General features: G+C 47.2%; 1 protein-coding gene across 1 annotated transcript in view; it reads right to left on the bottom strand.

Moving 5' to 3' along the window:
- The window catches only part of LOC149437732 (integrin alpha-M-like), a 61,258-nt gene that overhangs the window by 18,666 nt on the left and 23,829 nt on the right, over positions 1 to 18,763 (bottom strand). Inside the window, exons 9-17 of the mRNA XM_089660674.1 lie at positions 14,125 to 14,269; positions 12,192 to 12,265; positions 10,542 to 10,674; positions 9,687 to 9,826; positions 7,268 to 7,405; positions 6,338 to 6,559; positions 4,878 to 5,008; positions 3,395 to 3,549; positions 932 to 1,083 (exon numbers count right to left, since the gene is read on the bottom strand). Of these exons, the coding sequence (XP_089516800.1) occupies positions 932 to 1,083; positions 3,395 to 3,549; positions 4,878 to 5,008; positions 6,338 to 6,559; positions 7,268 to 7,405; positions 9,687 to 9,826; positions 10,542 to 10,674; positions 12,192 to 12,265; positions 14,125 to 14,269 (1,290 nt within the window). The remainder of the gene's footprint in view (positions 1 to 931; positions 1,084 to 3,394; positions 3,550 to 4,877; positions 5,009 to 6,337; positions 6,560 to 7,267; positions 7,406 to 9,686; positions 9,827 to 10,541; positions 10,675 to 12,191; positions 12,266 to 14,124; positions 14,270 to 18,763) is intronic.

The following is an 18,763-nucleotide window of genomic DNA, read 5'->3' as shown; positions in this document are numbered from 1 at the left end:
TGTCCCCAGGCCAGGCAGACAAGGAAAGTTGTCAGTTACCCCATAACTTCCTGTTCCTACAACAAATGGGGATGTGGTTGTCCCCAGGCCAGGCAGACAAGGAAAGTTGTCAGTTACCCCATAACTTCCTGTTCCTACAACAAATGGGGATGTGGTTGTCCCCAGGACAGGCAGGCAAGGACCGTTGTCAGTTACCCCATAACCTCCTGTTCCTACAACAAATGGGGATGTGGTTGTCCCCAGGACAGGCAGGCAAGGACAGTTGTCAGTTACCCCATAACCTCCTGTTCCTACAACAAATGGGGATGTGGTTGTCCCCAGGACAGGCAGGCAAGGACCAATTTCAGTTACCCCCTAACCTCCTGTTCCTACAACAAATGGGGATGTGGTTGTCCCCAGGACAGGCAGGCAAGGACACTTGTCAGTTACCCCCTAACCTCCTGTTCCTACAACAAATGGGGATGTGGTTGTCCCCAGGACAGGCAGGCAAGGACACTTGTCAGTTACCCCATAACCTCCTGTTCCTACAACAAATGGGGATGTGGTTGTCCCCAGGACAGGCAGGCAAGGACCAATTTCAGTTACCCCCTAACCTCCTGTTCCTACAACAAATGGGGATGTGGTTGTCCCCAGGACAGGCAGACAAGGACCGTTGTCAGTTACCCCATAACCTCCTGTTCCTACAACAAATGGGGATGTGGTTGTCCCCAGGACAGGCAGGCAAGGACCGTTGTCAGTTACCCCCTAACCTCCTGTTCCTACAACAAATGGGGATGTGGTTGTCCCCAGGACAGGCAGGCAAGGACCGTTGTCAGTTACCCCCTAACCTCCTGTTCCTACAACAAATGGGGATGTGGTTGTCCCCAGGACAGGCAGGCAAGAGCAGATGGAGTTGAGCGTTACACTCTGCAGCTGTTATCTTGGTACTAACAGGTAGGAAGATGGTGTGTGGGGCACATTTCTCATTGAGCTTCATGATCCGGCTCGTTGTCCGGGTGTCAGGTTGGCGGGAGAAGACAGCTCGGGATACAGTGAGTGCCGAGTCCACCAGGAGAGTGTAGTTAACTTGTGCCGAGATTTCACCTGGAAGAAAAAGAGACAATGTGAGTGATGATGGTCATTGATACATTCATTTGTGACCTGTCTAAAGAGGTATTACAAATAATCCTATAGAGGGGTCAGGCCAAGACCTGGGTCACCCCACACCCTCTCCAAGGTGCCTTCTTGTCAGTCATCACATCTGAACATATAGAGGGGTCAGGCCAAGACCTGGGTCATCCCACACCCTCTCCAAGGTGCCTTCTTGTCAGTCATCACATCTGGACATATAGAGGGGTCAGGCCAAGACCTGGGTCATCCCACACCCTCTCCAAGGTGCCTTCTTGTCAGTCATCACATCTGGACATATAGAGGGGTCAGGCCAAGACCTGGGTCATCCCACACCCTCTCCAAGGTGCCTTCTTGTGAGTCATCACATCTGAACATATAGAGGGTTCAGGCCAAGACCTGGGTCATCCCACACCCTTTCCAAGGTGCCTTCTTGTCAGTCATCACATCTGAACATACAGAGGGGTCAGGCCAAGACCTGGGTCATCCCACACCCTCTCCAAGGTGCCTTCTTGTCAGTCATCACATCTGAACATACAGAGGGGTCAGGCCAAGACCTGGGTCATCCCACACCCTCTCCAAGGTGCCTTCTTGTCAGTCATCACATCTGAACATATAGAGGGGTCAGGCCAAGACCTGGGTCATCCCATACCCTCTCCAAGGCACCTAGTGAGGTATCACAGCTGACCACATAGAGAGGTCAACCTAGAATTGGTTCTCTAAACACATTCTGCAAGTTACCTTCTTGTGAGACATCATATCTGATCACATAGAGGGGTCAAGTCAAGAAATGGATCATCCCATACCCTCTCTAAAGCACCTTCCAGTGAGGTATTACAACTGCCTGTAAAGAGGGGTCAGGCTATGAACTGGGTCATACTACACTTTCCAAGGCACCTTCTTGAAAGGAATCACAACTCCACAAAGAAGAATTAGGCCAGGAACTGATTGACCCTCTCCAAGACACGATCATGTAAGTATCGCAGCTGACCACTTTATTAGGTCCACCTGTTCAATTTCTTGGTAAGACAAACTGCTAATCAGCCAACCACATGGCAGCAACTCAATGCATTTAGGCATATAGACGTGGTGAAGACGACTTGTTGAAGCTCAAACCGAGCATCAGAATGGGGAAGAAAGGGGTTTTAAGTGACTTTGAATGTGGCATGGTTGTTGGGCTGGTCTGAGTATTTAAAAAACTGCTGATCTACTGGGATTATCACACACAACTATCTCTAGGGTTTACAGAGAATGGTCTGAAAAAGAGAAAATATCCGGTGAGTGGCAGTTGTGTGGAGGAAATTGCCTTGCTGAGGTCAGAGCAGAATTGGCAGATTGGTTGCTGTAACATTCAGATGGTCAGAATTTGATGTAAACAACATGAAAGCATGGATCCATCCTGCCTTGTATCAATGTTTCCGGCTGGTGGTGTCATGGTGTGGGGGATCCATCCTGCCTTGTATCAATGGTTCAGGCTGGTGGTGGTGGTGTCATGGTGTGGGGGATCCATCCTGCCTGGTATCAATGGTTCAGGCTGGTGGTGATGGTGTCATGGTGTGGTGGATCCATCCTGCCTTGTATCAATGGTTCAGGCTGGTGGTGTCACGGGGTGAGGAGATTTTCTTGGCAAAGTGAACCTAATAAAGTGGCTTGTGAGTGTATAGGATTCAGGCCAAGAACTGGGTCACCCCACACCCTCTCCAAGGCACCTTCTTATGAAAGGGCCAGTAAGAAGATATGATGGGCTCCCAGACAGTGCAGGAACAGGTAAGAGCAGCTGTGTCCTGAGTCTTTGTTCCTGAACTCCAGGAGAACAGCAATGAGGGCTGGTTGCCATGCTGGTTTGTGGGTTCTGGGGCAAAGAGAGCCCTTAGAAAGTGTATCAAAGTTGAAATATATATTGAAATATTTTGGACTTTTTATCTGCTAAGCTGTACAAATAAAAATGGCAGCGGGTCTGTCGATTGTCTGCTGTGCTGGGGGCTGTGTCTCCTGTGTGAAGAGACACATCGCTATCCTGAAGCTACAGTACCTGCACTTTGGCAGCCATATTAGCCCATTCTTTACTCTGGTATTGGGATTTACTGTTCTTCTTCTGCAAGTTTATAGACAATGCTTGGACAAAAGTTACATATTCTTTAATTATCCTGTATTTATTTTCATGTCACAGGTGTTCTGATGGAGATGCTGACTATATTGTCTGACATACAGATCTCCACTAGGGGGCGCTCCAATATCTGCACCACATTTCCCACCTTCAATCTTCACCTATAACAGTAACACTTACCTGTGGCTTGGGTGCTCTTCAGTTTTCTCGTGAAGCACAAGGTGACAGTTGCTGCGGTTTCCTTTCTTTCTGGGACTGAACATTCATATGAAGAAAGTGGGATTATTTGTGGATCAAATGTCATGGACACGGACACACCAACCACCGGGCGAGATCTGAAGGGGAGTCAGAAGGAAGATGTGATGGCAGTGTGTGAGGTGACAATATTACAGGAATACAGTATGTGACATCACATAAAACATTTAGAGTGCATCTGAACGGAAACAGTGAAGATTTGCTATATTATAGGGAACATCTAGCAATGATATTATTACCCTGAAAATCTGCCATTCTTCCTGTAATTCCTCCTAAAAACTAGAAGTGTACGTCCGGTCCTCCTCTCCACCTTTATATCTGTATATGTACAGCGTGAGATCATCTAAGGCACTGCGTCCCATCACTGCTGGACTCACCAGGTTTGGTGATATTATCACTGTACTGCTCACTGTCCTCCTTGCTGGAGAGGAAGCTGCACCTCAGGATCTGCCGTGCAAGGATCTTCCTGCTTCTGTTTCATCCATTCTGTGAATCTGTGTGACCCCCAGAGGCATATCAAGGATCCCCAGAGACAGGGTGGGCTTGAATTTCATCCTGGGACTGAGTCTATTGTGAATGATGGAAGATGTAAGACAATGGGTGCCAGTTTGACAAACAAATTGTATTTATTTGGCAGCAATTATACAAAGAGGAGATAGGGTTTAGGACATCAGATACTAAGAGCACAGTTCTGCATAGACTCCAGTCTCTACTTCCAGCTTTACAGAATAAGAGTCTTGAAGCCGAGTTTGGAGTTTCTGTAATTGAGTAGGACCTTGGATGGTGAGTAGAGGACTCCATTTCCATTCTCAATGCGGGTTACCAGTCATCTGCAAGGCTCGTTTAGATCACCTCCTCCAGCAGAGATCCTTCCCCCTGGTACTCAAACTTTGGTATAGCTTCTTCCATTCCAGGCAGATCAGCTTCATACCTTGTCCCAGGCCTGACCATCAAACACATGTAGCCTTGTTGAGGGAGGCTTGTGAGGATATTCGCACTGACAACACTCTGCCTCAGGCCTAATCTTGGGGGGGAAAGACCTTCTCCTCAAGGTTGAGAAAGTCTCCTGACTCTTGTGACTTGACTGGCGATGGTGACCTTAAAGAACTCATTTGTCTCCAGAGAAGACAGCTAAATGCACGCCAACTGGTGTGTGATGGGAAGAACAGTGCCAACATGATGATCTCAGGGCATTGCACTGTCTACTCTTTTTGTGTGAACTTTAATAAGTTGTATTGGCCACAGTGCTATGGGGTAGATTGCATCATACCATTTTATTTTTCAGCGCAGTGCAGTGGTGTGAAGTGGTATGATAGAGATCTTAGCATTCAGCCATGTCTTGTGTTGGGTAGCAAATGCTGTCCCAGCGTACCTGATGTGAAGGGCCCTAAGCATAATTCCTTCTTACTTCAGTATAAGGACTCGGCCTTCACCCCCGATGGTGACATCTGGAATTCCATCTCCAGTCATGTCCAGATTCCCGCTTAGTGACCTCCCGAAAAACTTTATGCCGCTGCTGACTAGGCTTCCAGTGACCCTCTGTGGGAGAAAGACACAGAAAGAGAAATCAGGAAGAGATGGGGGCACAGGGGAGGAAAACAACCTGCAAGGATGACATCCCTGACATAGGAGGACATATTTGATTTTGTTGACTTAGAACTGGAAAACACATTAGAACCTCGTAAATGGTGGATTGCTGTGCGAACAATTACATTTCCAAAGTAGCGTTCAGATAAATGAACCTTCTTGGCCAAGATTTCATCCCCACGGACTTGTGGTTTCTGGCCCTCACCTATTTACAAAGCAGCTCTGATTTATGTTTAAAATTTGACTAAAGTGATAATAATCTGCGAAATTCTGCCAATGGATTATACTACGATTTGTAGGGTAAACAAGGTGAGAATTTACTCTCCTAAACAAGGGTATAATTAAATCCAGCAAAATGGAAACAAAACCATGTAGGACACCCAGCAGTATTGGCATCTACCATGTATAACACCCACCAACAGGGACCTTAGGTCATGCAGAACAAACACTTGAAGGGAAAATTGGACCATGTATGACACCCAGGTAGGTTCAGGTCATATAGAACACACAGTGACAGGTGCATTTAACTACACAGAACACCCAGTAAGTAGGACATGTAGAGCAAACAACAAAAGGAACATTGGACCAAGTAGGACACCCAGCAGTATTGGCATCTACTATGTACACTCACCGGGCACTTTATTAGGTCCACCTGTTAAATTGCTTGGTAACACAAATTGCTAATCAGCCAATCACATGGCAGCAACTCAATGCATTTATGCATCTGAACGTGGTGAAGACGACTTGCTGAAGTTTAAACTGGGCATCAGAATGGGAAAGAAAGGGTACTTAAGTGACTTTGAACTTTGCATGGTTGTTGATGCCGGAAGGGGTGGTCCGAGTATTTCAAAAACTGTTGATCTACTGGGATTTTCACGCACAACTGGGACATTAGGCCATGTAGGATGTCCAGCAACAGGGACATTAGGTCAAGTAGGACACCCAGCAACAGGGACATTAGGTCATGTAGGAAATCCAGCAACAGGGACATTAGGTCATGTAGGAAATCCAGCAACAGGGACATTAGGTCATGTAGGAAATCCAGCAACAGGGACATTAGGTCATGTAGGAAATCCAGCAACAGGGACATTAGGTCAAGTAGGAAATCCAGCAACAGGGACATTAGGTCATGTAGGAAATCCAGCAACAGGGACATTAGGTCATGTAGGAAATCCAGCAACAGGGACATTGGGTCATGTAGGACACCCAGCAACAGGGACATTAGGACATGTAATTTACCCAGAAGCAGGGACATTAGACAGTGGAGGACATGTGATTTACCTGTATATATGATGTTCTGAAGCTCCTCTCTTGACCTGGGAAGATGTAGACGGCTCCCTGATAATTGTCCTCATAGGGGGCACCAACAGCCAGGTCTAGCAGCTGATCTCCAGTCAGGTCAGGTAGAACGGAGATGGCAGAACCGAACTGTCCCACAGTTTGGCTGGGATCCCCCTGAAGGATTTCCGGGCAGGAGAGGGTGATAGTTTGAGATGTCCTGACCTGAATCCAGAGACAATTGACCAGTTATATATTGTTGTTGTATAGGAAAACTGTGAGACAGAACAGGGGCACACAGCATCTGTAAAGCCAGGAAGGTGAAATTGGGAGGAAGGGGCCACATACAGTATATACAACTTATAGAATGTTAGCCCTCATTAAAATATAACTAAAGCAACATTTTTTTTTTGCTGGGATAGAGTAAGGAATGGCTAAAACCACTTTTCATGTTGGTGCCATTGGGGAAATTTCCCTTCACTTTCTGTCGTGTAGATGCAATTGAAATTATATCTCTATGAACCCCCTCTTTGACAGTTTTCACCAGGATAGATCTCACCATTGGATAATTTCCTGTATCTTCCTGTTCTGATGACAACTTCAAATATTTTATTTTCTCTCAGATTTAGTTCCAGTGACAATGGTTACCAGGACAAATACAGAGAGAACCTCCCAAGATGGGGAACAGACATCAATAAAAGAATGACTGGGTTCTAACCTTTCCTCACTCCACCAAAGGCTAAAACATATATTTTTGGCTTTAGATACAGTTTTACTAACTGCTGGTGATTTCATCATTCAGTCCTATTACCTGTACATTTCTGCAACTACAAATCACAAGTCTGAAAACCATTGTTGTCCCCAATTTTCACTGGTTCCATCAAGTTCAATCTATCTACCTCCTTAACATGTCTAGTGTGATAAAGGCCTCACCTGGGTGGGGATGGGACACAGGTACACCCGTCCATTTGGCACTTCTGGAGAGTAATATGTTGGAGCTCCAACCACAAGGACAGGTTGTCCTGAATTCTCATTGAGAACACTTAGAACTGATCCGAAGTATGACCCGATCTGGGAGAGAAATGTGAAGCACAATCAGTGAAGAATATACATTTGGATGAAGTTAATGGACTCAGTTCTGGACACAGTTTCAAAAAGTACAACTTCAGCCTTATACTTTGTCTTTGTGTCTTCTGGAGACATCAACTGGTGACCATTAGGGAAAAGGGCTTTCAGCAGACAATTCAGAGGGATCTGAAATATCAGGACAAATGGAAGACTTTCCTTATTAGTGTTCTGTTCCTGAGAGGAGCCAGAAGAATAAAACCTACTGAGAGGACCCAGTAGAGTAAAACCTCTTGAGAGGAACTAATAGAGCAAAACCCACAAAAAAGAACCCAGTAGAGTAAACTTTCTGAGAGGACCCAGTAGAGTAAAACCTCCTGAGAGGACCCAGTAGAGTAAAACCACCCAAGAGGACCGAGTAGAGCAAAATGTCCTAAGAGAGCCCTGTAGAGTAAAACCTAAAAAGGACCCAGTAGAGTATAACCTCCTGAGAGGACCCAATAAAGTAAAACCTCCCAGGAGGACCCAGTAAAGTAAAACCTCCTGAGAAGACCCAAGACAGAAAAACCCTCCTGAGAGGACACAGTAGATTAAAACCTCCTAAGAGGACACAGCAGAGTAAAATCTCCTGAGTGAACCCATGACAGAAAAACCCTCCTGAGAGGACCCAGTAGATTAAAACCTCCTGAGAGGACCCAGTAAAGAAAAATCTCCTGAGAGGATCCAGTAGATTAAAACCTTTTGAGAAGACCCAGTAAAGCAACACCTCCTGAGAGGATCCAGTAGAACTACACCTCCTGAGGAGATCCAGTGGAGCAACACCTCCTGGGAGGATTCAATAAATTGAAACCTTTTGAGAAGACCCAGTAGAGTAAAACCTCCTAGAAGGACCCCCCATGCGCCTTCTATTGATTCCCTGTGCTACCCCATGCAACCCTAACCCTAAGTGCACCTTGTATCATCTAATAACTTCTAGCATGCCCTATGCACTTGTCAGGGGTCCAATACTTTCACAGCTAATGCTAATGCTACAGCTAATGTTCATTCTGATGCAGCTAATGTACGTGCACATGTACCAGCACACAGATGAACTTGGGCCTGTATCCAGTGTGCATTGACATGTCAGTGCATCTGTATGCATTGTCACCAAGCTGCCTATTTCGAGGAGATCCTGGTGTGTGCTAATCTCTGGATGTTCTTCAGTATTCCCATGTTCCTGTGTTCCTGCTTTTGCTGACTGATCTCCCAATGCTGACCAGGCTAGTTCCTGACCTTGTTCTGTGGATTTTGGATACTGACCTTGCCTCTGACTACTCTCTGTCTGATTCCCTGGTGCTGACCTTGGCTTGCTACTGGACCTTGCTCTACCTGCTTACCTGGTACTGACTCTGGCCTGCTACCTGACTATGCTTCTGCCTCACTGTGTATGACTCTGGCTCACCCTGACTATGTCTCTGTCCCTGGCAGTCATCTGATACCAAACTATCGGCACCCGTGCTTCTTTGAGCCTTGTGCCTCTGTCACCATATTCAAGGGTGCAAGGGAAACCCTCTTGCCAGATTGACCTTCAACCAAGGTATGTGACAGCACCTCTGTGTCCCCAAGGATGCCCCTGTGCATCTAGTGCTATCCTATGCACAACTGTGACATCCGTGTTTCCACGTAGCCTCTGATACACTCCTGCACCAGCTGGACAGTCCTTCTCTCAGTGGATAAGGACCACAGTCCCTGAAACATGAAGATTGTGTTCCTGATCGTTTTGTGTACAAATAACTGAGTCAGAAGAGAAGTGAATGAAGAAGTACATACACACAGGAATCAGTAGAGCAACCCAACAGTGTCTTCCAAGTGTACTATGTCTCATCTTCATTGTCTGAGGACTTTATGAACTGTCCTATTTATTCTTTTATCATCTGTGAAATGTATATCTATGCATGAGGAAGGAAACAGTGATGACTATCAAATAATAACAAATGTTAAGTATACTTCTGAATATTCCTTATTCTTCTATATGATGAGGTTGGCTGTATAGTATACACAACGCAGTGTGGCCCTCAGGGAGGTCTGCAAGAATTCCCCCAGATTACTGATCTCCATATGGATTTCTAAGGGCTGAATTCTTAGTTTTTGGATTTTAACAGAACCAGAGACATACATTGTACCGTACTGGAGGCTAACTGGTTGTATTGAAGAGCACAGACAGTTCTTCTTCCACACACAATGATGAATGAGGTCCATAATACTTCCAACACAATTCTCATTTTTCTCCTGACAGTTCCTGGCTTACCTGCTCTCCATTGGCTGTGGCCACTTGCCTCCACTGGCTGTTTATGGTGTCTTTTTTGAAGATCAGGACCCTCCCGGTATGTTGGTATCTTGGGGCCCCAACTGCTATAAGGTTCTTTGTCACGTGCTGTACAGCATAACCTACAGAGATTCACTGATGTTATTTGTGCAGAAATACAACTCTACAACGTCTACTACTGAAGTGTAATTAAAGTGGCATTTCAGGAACTTGGAGCTGGAGAATGTTTTTATGTGTACTCTGGACAGCCCATAGAATGGATCAAACCGGCAATGTCACTAGAAGCCCAAATGATGAAGTTGTGAGTGTCCTACTTTGGTCGCACTATCAGAAGGGAGAGATCACGGAAGTAGAAAATAATGTTTGGGAAGATCGAAGAAACCAAGCAAAGAGGGAAACTGACTACTAGGTGGTTGGACACATTGACTACAGCTGTGGGGAAGACACTGGAGGATCTCACAAGACTATCACAAAGCAGGCTTCTTATTCATCAAGTTTTAAGGACTTGAACTTGATTTGATGGCACTTAATAATAATAAACGCTTTCTGCTTTTCAATACAGATAGGAACAGTTACAACACAGAACAAGTGATAGACTCCCTCACAAACAGACACATGTGTCCCCCTCCTCCACTATAGCAAAGGGATGGTTTATGGGACCTCAGAGGTGAGTTCCCAGGTTAATAAACCCACTGGGTCATCATGAGGGCCCACCATTCCTGATGGAGAAGACCTTGTTTTAAATAATTAGTGCAAATGAAAAAAGCTTTCAGTACTTAGAAATTTTCTTCCCAACCATGACGGCTTTATGTTGGAGGAGATGATCTGTCTTCTCACCCATATAAGAGTCCTTCATGTCCGTCTGATCCTTTGCAAGGTTTATAAAGGTACCATTCTGCTGTCCAGCGGTGTAGATTGATATCCCTCCTGACCAGCCATAAGCACCAACTGCCCCGAGGATCGGCCCATCCTGAGGAGTAGAAGACAAAGGTGAACTAACAGATGGTCTGCAGGACTGAGGATCAGACAGATGTAACCTCCAGATCTGGAACCAAAGTAGGTTTAATAAAAAGAGCAACAAGGACAACAGATTATTAAAGAAGGTCCACCAATATAGGAGGTCCATGATTAGTGGAGACTCACCAATAAAAAAGGGCTCATCATTAATGAAGGTCCACCTTTGGACTTCTGAGCGATAGAGCCACTCTAGCAGAACGTGCTTATAACACATCTTACCATCACTAAAGTTCTAATCTCTTTAACTCATTGATCCAGCTATGATATCTAATATATAATAAATGAGGTATCACCATTGTCTAGGCCCACCTGGGTACCATGGTGGCTCTGGTCTAAACAGGCCAAATAAAAAGAAGTCAAGACATGAAATGTGTTTCAGTTGTAAACTTTTCACATCTTTTCATTCAGTAGTCTTGACGTGTTTCTTAAAATCTGATCTTTCTTTCTTCTAACTACTGCAAATAGTTTTTGAAATTTCTGCAGACATTTACAGGTCACCTCCGGACACCAGCAGAATGGATGGGATCAGCGGGAATGTTCAGAGGAGACCTCTACATAACTACATATATGTTGTCACACACAACATCATATTGAGAATGGTTGTCTTCACCAACAGACTTCCTGAAATCCAGATCTACAACCCCCACCCCATCCGGAAGCAGTAAGGCCTTTAGGAGCCAAAAAAATGACCAGACAGGCAGCCATGGCTCATCTGCTGGACTACAGAATTTGCTACCAGCAAAAAAAACCTTATAGTAGCCTTCAATCAATTGCATGGCTCACCTGCTTAAATACTTCCCCAAAATGAGCTCATCTGAGCCTTTATGACTTGGAAAATCATATTTCTGTACCAAAGCTTCTTCATCATTATGCTGAATATCAGTTCTACTGACACAAGGACAGTATAGTTGGTAAGAGGTTTAGGGTTATTATCTGGATTGTGTTTGAGCAAGTCACAGCCACGAGACATTACAGCTCAGTTACACATGGAAGCACTCTCTGACCTCCCTCAGGCACCTCTGCGAGTCTCAGCCTCCAAAGTGACATGCTCATCCTACAATTCATATTCTGACCAATGGATCTTGGTGGGGGGGGGAGGAAAGCTGCTAACAACTCTATGCTCAGCCTATCAGAGGGTAAACAACTGTGATTGGTCAAAGTTTTCCAGCGTACTCAAACATGCTCCATGGCCCTCAGCTTGTGGTGCCTTTGGGGAAATATAGGCATTATATCATTATGTGATCTGGCCAAAAACAGACATATAAACTCTATGGTCCCTTTTCGTTAATTAGTAATATTCTAACTCAGGTCAGTGTTAGCATTCGAGTACTCAGTGGGTTTGGAAATGTTTGCCTTACTATTCGGTTTCTGGTGATTGTAGGAACAGCTTTAGTGGTAATATTATTGGCAATATTGATGAAATTAGATTTAGTAATAATAGTAATAACTCTTCTAATACATGTGAATGACCTCTGTTAGGATGGCACTGAACCCTTCCTGGGACATCTCCATCTGGAAGGAAGTTGAATCCTTTGACTGCGTTCCTGTAGAAGAGAGAGATTGGTAAGGATACATTCTGTAGTGGTCCCCCCCCCATGGGAGCTGCTTGTATCTTACCCAGGTTTTCTCCTATATTTCCTTCCACAGCCAAGCACATAGAATTTCCTAAAGCCAGATGCACAACTTTCTCTCGTTATTTCAAGAATCAATCTATGGGTTGTAGGGTTTTTTTGTTGTTGTTTTGATCTGTTTTGAACTGGGATAGGGAAGGGATATGGAGGGATACTCCAAACTGACCTACGGACAACGAGGACAACTTTCTTCAGGTGGATCTTGGTAGCACACTATGCTAAAAATGGAACAAAGTCCTTCTGTTTTGCTCTTCTGGACACCAGGTGGTATCTCTTTATCCACCCAGGGGCGGACTGACAACTCATGGGCCCCTGGGCAATAGGGGATCATGGGGCCCCTGGGCAATAGGGGATCATGGGGCCCCTGTGTCCTTGCCCAAACTCAAAAAAGCCTATGAAAAAGGTACCAGGGGCATCTCATGGGGCCCATTACTGACCCCGGGCCCTCGGGCAGTGCCCAAGTTTCCAAATGGTCAGTCCGCCCCTGCTTCCACCCAAAGACTGACTAATAGGCCTGGGGGGGGGGGGGTTAACAGCACAAATCCCAGCATCCATGCAGAACAGACAGGATATGAAGACATCCCCCTCAGTCAGTCTTCAAAGAACCAGGGCTTCTGCAGTCTGGCTCTCAGGTCGCCCACTTGAGGCCTCTTGGCAGCATACGCAAGGAGAGGCAGCCACCACCCTGGCAGGATCTCCCCTCCACAGGAGAGGAGGCAGGAAAGAACCCCAATCACATGTGCTCACGGAATATAAATACCAGGGTGTAGCTTTTTATTTCCCTTGCCGTGTACCATGTTGTCAGTGGTTCCCTGCACCAGGCCTTGTATGTACGCCCCATAGGCTTGGGAAAGGGCAAGTGATCCCCGAAACACGTTGTTGTGACAACTCTGTGACCTGGAAGTTGGTCTCCTGAAAGCCATGAGGGCGCTACCTCTCCCATAGCAGCAATCCAGAATGAAGTTCCCCAGCTACCCCCGGCCCGGCACTGACCATGGAGGATGGGCGACGAATCTTAGACTGGTAAAGGCTCTTATAGGGTTTAGTAAGTGCATATTATTCTGGATTTGATCAATTGTGTTTATGATAATACTCTAGGCCACTGCAACCTGTTTATCTGGTTTCTTTTCATAGTCTGTATGCAGATTTTTCTGGCCCCTGAAGAGGTCTAGAAACTGCCCGATCTGTTCCTCCAAAAGCACAGTGTGGACATGTGTGGACCCTCATTTTCCTTGGGTGAATCAGTCAATGCATTTTTTTTTTTGCTGATCACAAACATTTACACCTCCCACCCTGTTCTTGGACAATCAACATCTGCCTTGACACACACCATTGTTATTGGATGAGGGTAATAGAGTAACCCGTGTGGCTATAAACACTGAGGTATGTTCCGGAAGCTCGTTGGAGCCGAGGAAAATCAAATCTGCAAAATGGCTTCAACATTTCTAAAGAAGTCCACGTGAATGTCTAGCTGCTACTAGATCAACTGCGACCAGCATAGATGAGACTCTGATAATACATTGTCACATGCCTGAGGAAGGGGTCCTGTGAGACTCCGAAACGTTGCCTTGCTGGAACTATGTGACCGTTCATGAAAACCTTTGGACCCGTATTGGTGATCCTCGGTGTGCTGGTGACATTCTCCCTTTCTGATAATACTTAGTCTGAACATTTCTATAGGTAGGTGTTCTAGTAAAAGTCTCTATATTTGGGACAGACCTAGAACATAAAATGAGTTCTATATTTATATTACAAAAACCTGGGTACGGCACCTTCGATGGCAAAGATCTTCTCCTGCAACGTCTTCTGGAACTGAGACAGGGCAGAAAAGTCGGTGACTCTAAAGATCCGGTCACTGAATGATGCAATGGTTTGTAATTCTTTAAGGGCTCTTACATTAGTGAAGGCGTCTCCAACCTGTGGGTGAAATACAGAATATTATGTTGGGATCTATGGGGGAGGGGCATGCCATGGGGAATGTATAGGAATGGCCAAATAAAAAAAGTAGTGTCTTTCCCTACGCAGAATTGTCAGCTCTCCCCAACATCTCCAACACACACTGGCAATATGGCTGCTATGCGCCCACCCTTTTATAGAAAGGGGGCGGGGTTAACCATTCCTTCAAATTACCGGCTCTTGTGACTCAGCAGACTAGAGGGAAAGGCTGTGCACCACAATCTTGTTTGTTCCTTGTTTTTGGCTGTGAACCCCCTTGTGACATCATCAACAGGGGGCATGCTGGGTAGATGACATCATAACCATACTTTCTGTATGGTTTGACAAAGAGGCGGTCCTTGTTGCTATGAAACGCGTAACCTCGTCCTCCACATCATCCTCTGGATCTTCTCTGCCTCTCTGCCACGGCTCCGGCTGTCACCGGCATCGCGCTCCACCACGCTGCTGCCATCTTCTCTGGATCCCGGCTGCTGGTGGACTGCCTGGCCACCATTAGTGGTGCTTCTACAGCCTGTTCCACGTGTTCCTTCAGCTGCCTCAGAGTCAACACAGTTGACCCAGCCGCAACCAATGTTTTTACGTCTTCATCATTTTATTAAATGTGAGTGCAATTTTTAATTCTTGTTTGTTTTTTATCTACAACCTACACTTGGATGGTGGCGCTTCCCATGTTTTTTCCTCATACAGATTGAAAAGTGTTATCTAATCCTCTTAAAGAGAAGCCGTGACCATCTCCAAGTGATTCTCGTTGACTAATATAGATTTACTCATAGGACATTTTGAGAGACCCTTTACCCATTCCCATATTAGTTATATCCCCAACCCACCCTATCTCACCTAGGGCCATAATACTGCAATTCCTCTTGTCATGAGGAGAGGGGCCACCCAGTGATGTCACTGAGTAGCCCCACCCCTTCATTTATTTAGCAGTGGGAGGAAGCAAAGCTGTCAGAGGGTGGGAGTCAGTGTCTGGTTCAGACCTGTTTCTTTTTCAGCAGCGGTGATTTTCATTGTGATTGGTGCTGGATTTACTTCTAGGGACCTGGTTTTTGTTTTGTTTTTTTCAATAAAGGACGTGTCAAAAGTTCTGTGTTTTTATTTATTTTTGACACTTTTTTGGTGAATGAGTAGGTGCACCCCCTACTAATTCACATAGGGGAGCAGGATCTGGGGCCTCATTCTTAAAGGGGGCTTCTAGATTCTGATAAGCCCCCTCCGCCCACAAACCCCCACAACCACCTCCCAGGGTCGTGGGGGAAGAGACCCTTGTCCCCATCAACATGAGCCTCCACCCCAAAGCACCCCCCATGTTGAGGACCCCAGGCTTTTTTTTTTATTTTGGTGTGGGGTTTCCCTTAAAATCCATACAGACCTGGAGTGCTTTGTATAGATTGGGGGGGGGGGGGCAATTTTTTTCTTAAGTTTGAATTGCCGGCAATTCTTTAGTTTACAATCAGCTGTCAGTGGGGAAAGCATTTTTCTGGTGATTTTTTTCAGCTGCCAGTGTGCATGGAGCCTCTGAGTATCACAAGCACATTCTAGACCTGGTTTGGTTAGAAGCTCTTAAGCCCAATAGTATATTTTCTCAGCAGATAACATTTCCCACAATGCATTTCTGTACATTGCATGCTGGAAGACTGCAAGCAAACACCCTGGGAAACCTCTTACATGCCTGAGTCCCACTCCGTGTACCTTTATATAATACACCCCTCTTCTCCTCTTCATATTACTACCCTCTGTTCCCAACTCTCATTTCTTTACCCCTCTGCTCCACCCCACAACCTGTACATCTCCCCCTCACTGCTATCATCTCCCTACTACTGCTCTCTTCACCTCCCCAAAATGCCTCTTCCACTCCTCCTTCTCATTTTCCTCTCCTCCGTTCCCAAAATCCATTCACTATATCCCTCTGCCCCTCCCAAACATTTGTATATTGTGTCCTCACTGCTTCCTTCGCCCCTCTACGGCACCCACCACCTCCTCCTATTACTCCACTCTCCCACTGACCCCAACACCTCCACTAGGAGTTTCTCACGCTCCTGCACATCCCGCTCCCATGCCACCTTTCTCACCCTTCTCCTCCTCCTAACCGCGGGGGACATCTCCCCGAATCCTGGCCCTCCACCTCCCTCACCCGCTCAACACCCTCCCGCCTCCATGTCCTGCCGCAACCCCCGCAACTTAGTATCTGTCCCCCTGCTCCCTAAAATCTCCCCCCCGTTTTCATGTGCACTCCTGAACGCCCGTTCGGTGTGCAACAAGCTTACCGCCATCCACGACCTCTTTGTTTCCGGCTCCCTCAACCTCCTAGCGATCACGGAAACCTGGATCCAGGCCACTGACTCTACCTCCCCTGCTGCACTCTCCTATGGAGGTCTCACCTGGACCCACTCACCCAGACCTAACGGTCGAAAAGGTGGTGGGGTTGGTCTGCTCCTGTCACCGCAGAGCACCTTCCGAGTCCTCCCAAACCCCCCCTCCCTATCCTTCTCCTCCTTCGAGGCCCACTGCCTCCGACTATTCTCCCCAACCCCCCTGAAGATTGCTGTGATATACCGGCCTCCTGGATCCATACCCCGCTTCCTGGATGACTTCTCCTCCTGGCTACCCTTCTTCCTCTCCTCTGAGCTACCCACCATAATTCTTGGGGATTTCAACATCCCTGTCAACCTCGACAACCCGGACACATCCCATCTCCTCCACCTAACCTCCTCCTTTGCACTTGCACAGTGCATACAATCCACCACCCACTCCGACGGTAATATCCTTGATCTTGTCTTCTCCAACCGCTGCGCTCCCCACAACCTCACTAACACCCCCTTCCCTCTCTCTGACCACAACCTGATCACCTTCTCTATCTCCTCGTCCTCCAACGCCTACCCCTCCAAATGTCACACTACTACCAGCCGTAACCTCCGCAACCTTAACCCTGCCCCCCTCCACTCTGCAGCTGATCAACTCCACGACCGCATCCTCCCCCTGTCCTGCCCCGACTTGGCTTTGACCGCCTACAACAATGCGCTCTCAACAGCCCTTGACTCACTAGCGCCTTTAACCACACGCAACATCAGACCCTGACCGCTCCAGCCCTGGCAGACTGATCACACCAAAACCCTCAAACGACAAAGTCGTGCCCTAGAGCGACTATGGCGCAAAACCAAATCCAAACAAGCCTTCACCCGCTACAAATCTGCCTTCCACACCTACACCTCCTCCCTCCACGCAGCCAAACAAGCCTACTTCCTGACCCTCATCAAGGCCCTCTCCTCCAATCCTCGCCGACTCTTCTCTGCCTTCAACTCTCTACTCTCTCCACCCCCACCTCCACCCAGCACCTCACTCACTGCCCTTGAGATTGCCAATCACTTCAAAAACAAAATTGACACAATTCGCAAGGACATTGCCGCAACTCACACGCCTTCTCAACCCGTCCCCTCTCACACAGCTACCCCCCTATCCCCCCTCCCCCTCGACATAACCCGCAGGGACTTCGTCGCTGCTCAAACTCTCTCCAACCCCCTTCACCCTCACTCAGCTACCCCCTCTACACCCCTCTCCCACGGCCCCACCACTGCTCTGACCTCTTCTTCCACCCCACCCTACATTCCTCATACTGAAGCTCCCCCAACACTCCACACCTTTGACCTTACTACCATCGAGGAAGTCTCCAAGATCCTCTCTGATGCCCGCCTCACCACCTGCCCCCTCGACCCTATCCCCTCACAACTCCTACGACCTCCCTCCCCCTCCATCCTACGCTCCCTCACCCACATCTTCAATCTCTCCCTCTCCTCAGGCACTTTCCCCTCCCCTCTGAAACATGCACACATCACCCCCATACTTAAAAAGCCCTCCCTGGACCCCAATGACCCGAACAACCTCAGACCCATCTCCCTGCTCCCATTTACATCTAAACTCCTCGAGCGCCTAGTCTACACCCGCCTATGCTCTCACCTCAACGACAACAACCTCCTCGATCCCCTACAGTCCGCTTTCCGTCCCCTACACTCCACCGAAACCGCCCTACACTCCACCGAAACCACCCTACACTCCACCGAAACTGCCTTACTCAAACTCTCCAACGACCTGCTAACCGCCAAAGCTAATGGCCACTATTCAGTGCTCCTACTCCTTGACCTCTCTGCGGCCTTCGACACAGTCGACCACCCCCTCCTCCTCAAAAAACTACACTCCCTCGGCCTCAGAGATTCTGCTCTCTCCTGGCTCTCATCCTACCTGTCACAACGCTCCTTCAGCGTTACCTATAATGCTACCACCTCCCCCTCACTCCCCCTCTCTGTTGGGGTCCCTCAAGGCTCTGTCCTCGGGCCCCTTCTCTTCTCCATCTACACCTCCTCCCTTGGCCAACTCATACACTCTCACGGCTTCAACTACCACCTCTATGCCGACGACACACAAATCTATCTCTCAACCCCCCACCTCACCCCCTTGGTC

Source organism: Staurois parvus, unplaced genomic scaffold (assembly GCF_062004578.1).
Source record: "Staurois parvus isolate SC_StPar_1 unplaced genomic scaffold, SC_StPar_1.0 ptg001262l, whole genome shotgun sequence".
NCBI classification, from domain to species: domain Eukaryota; kingdom Metazoa; phylum Chordata; class Amphibia; order Anura; family Ranidae; genus Staurois; species Staurois parvus.
The sequence above is the reverse complement of the archived record's forward strand: the minus strand, read 5'-3'. Positions and strand labels throughout refer to the sequence as shown.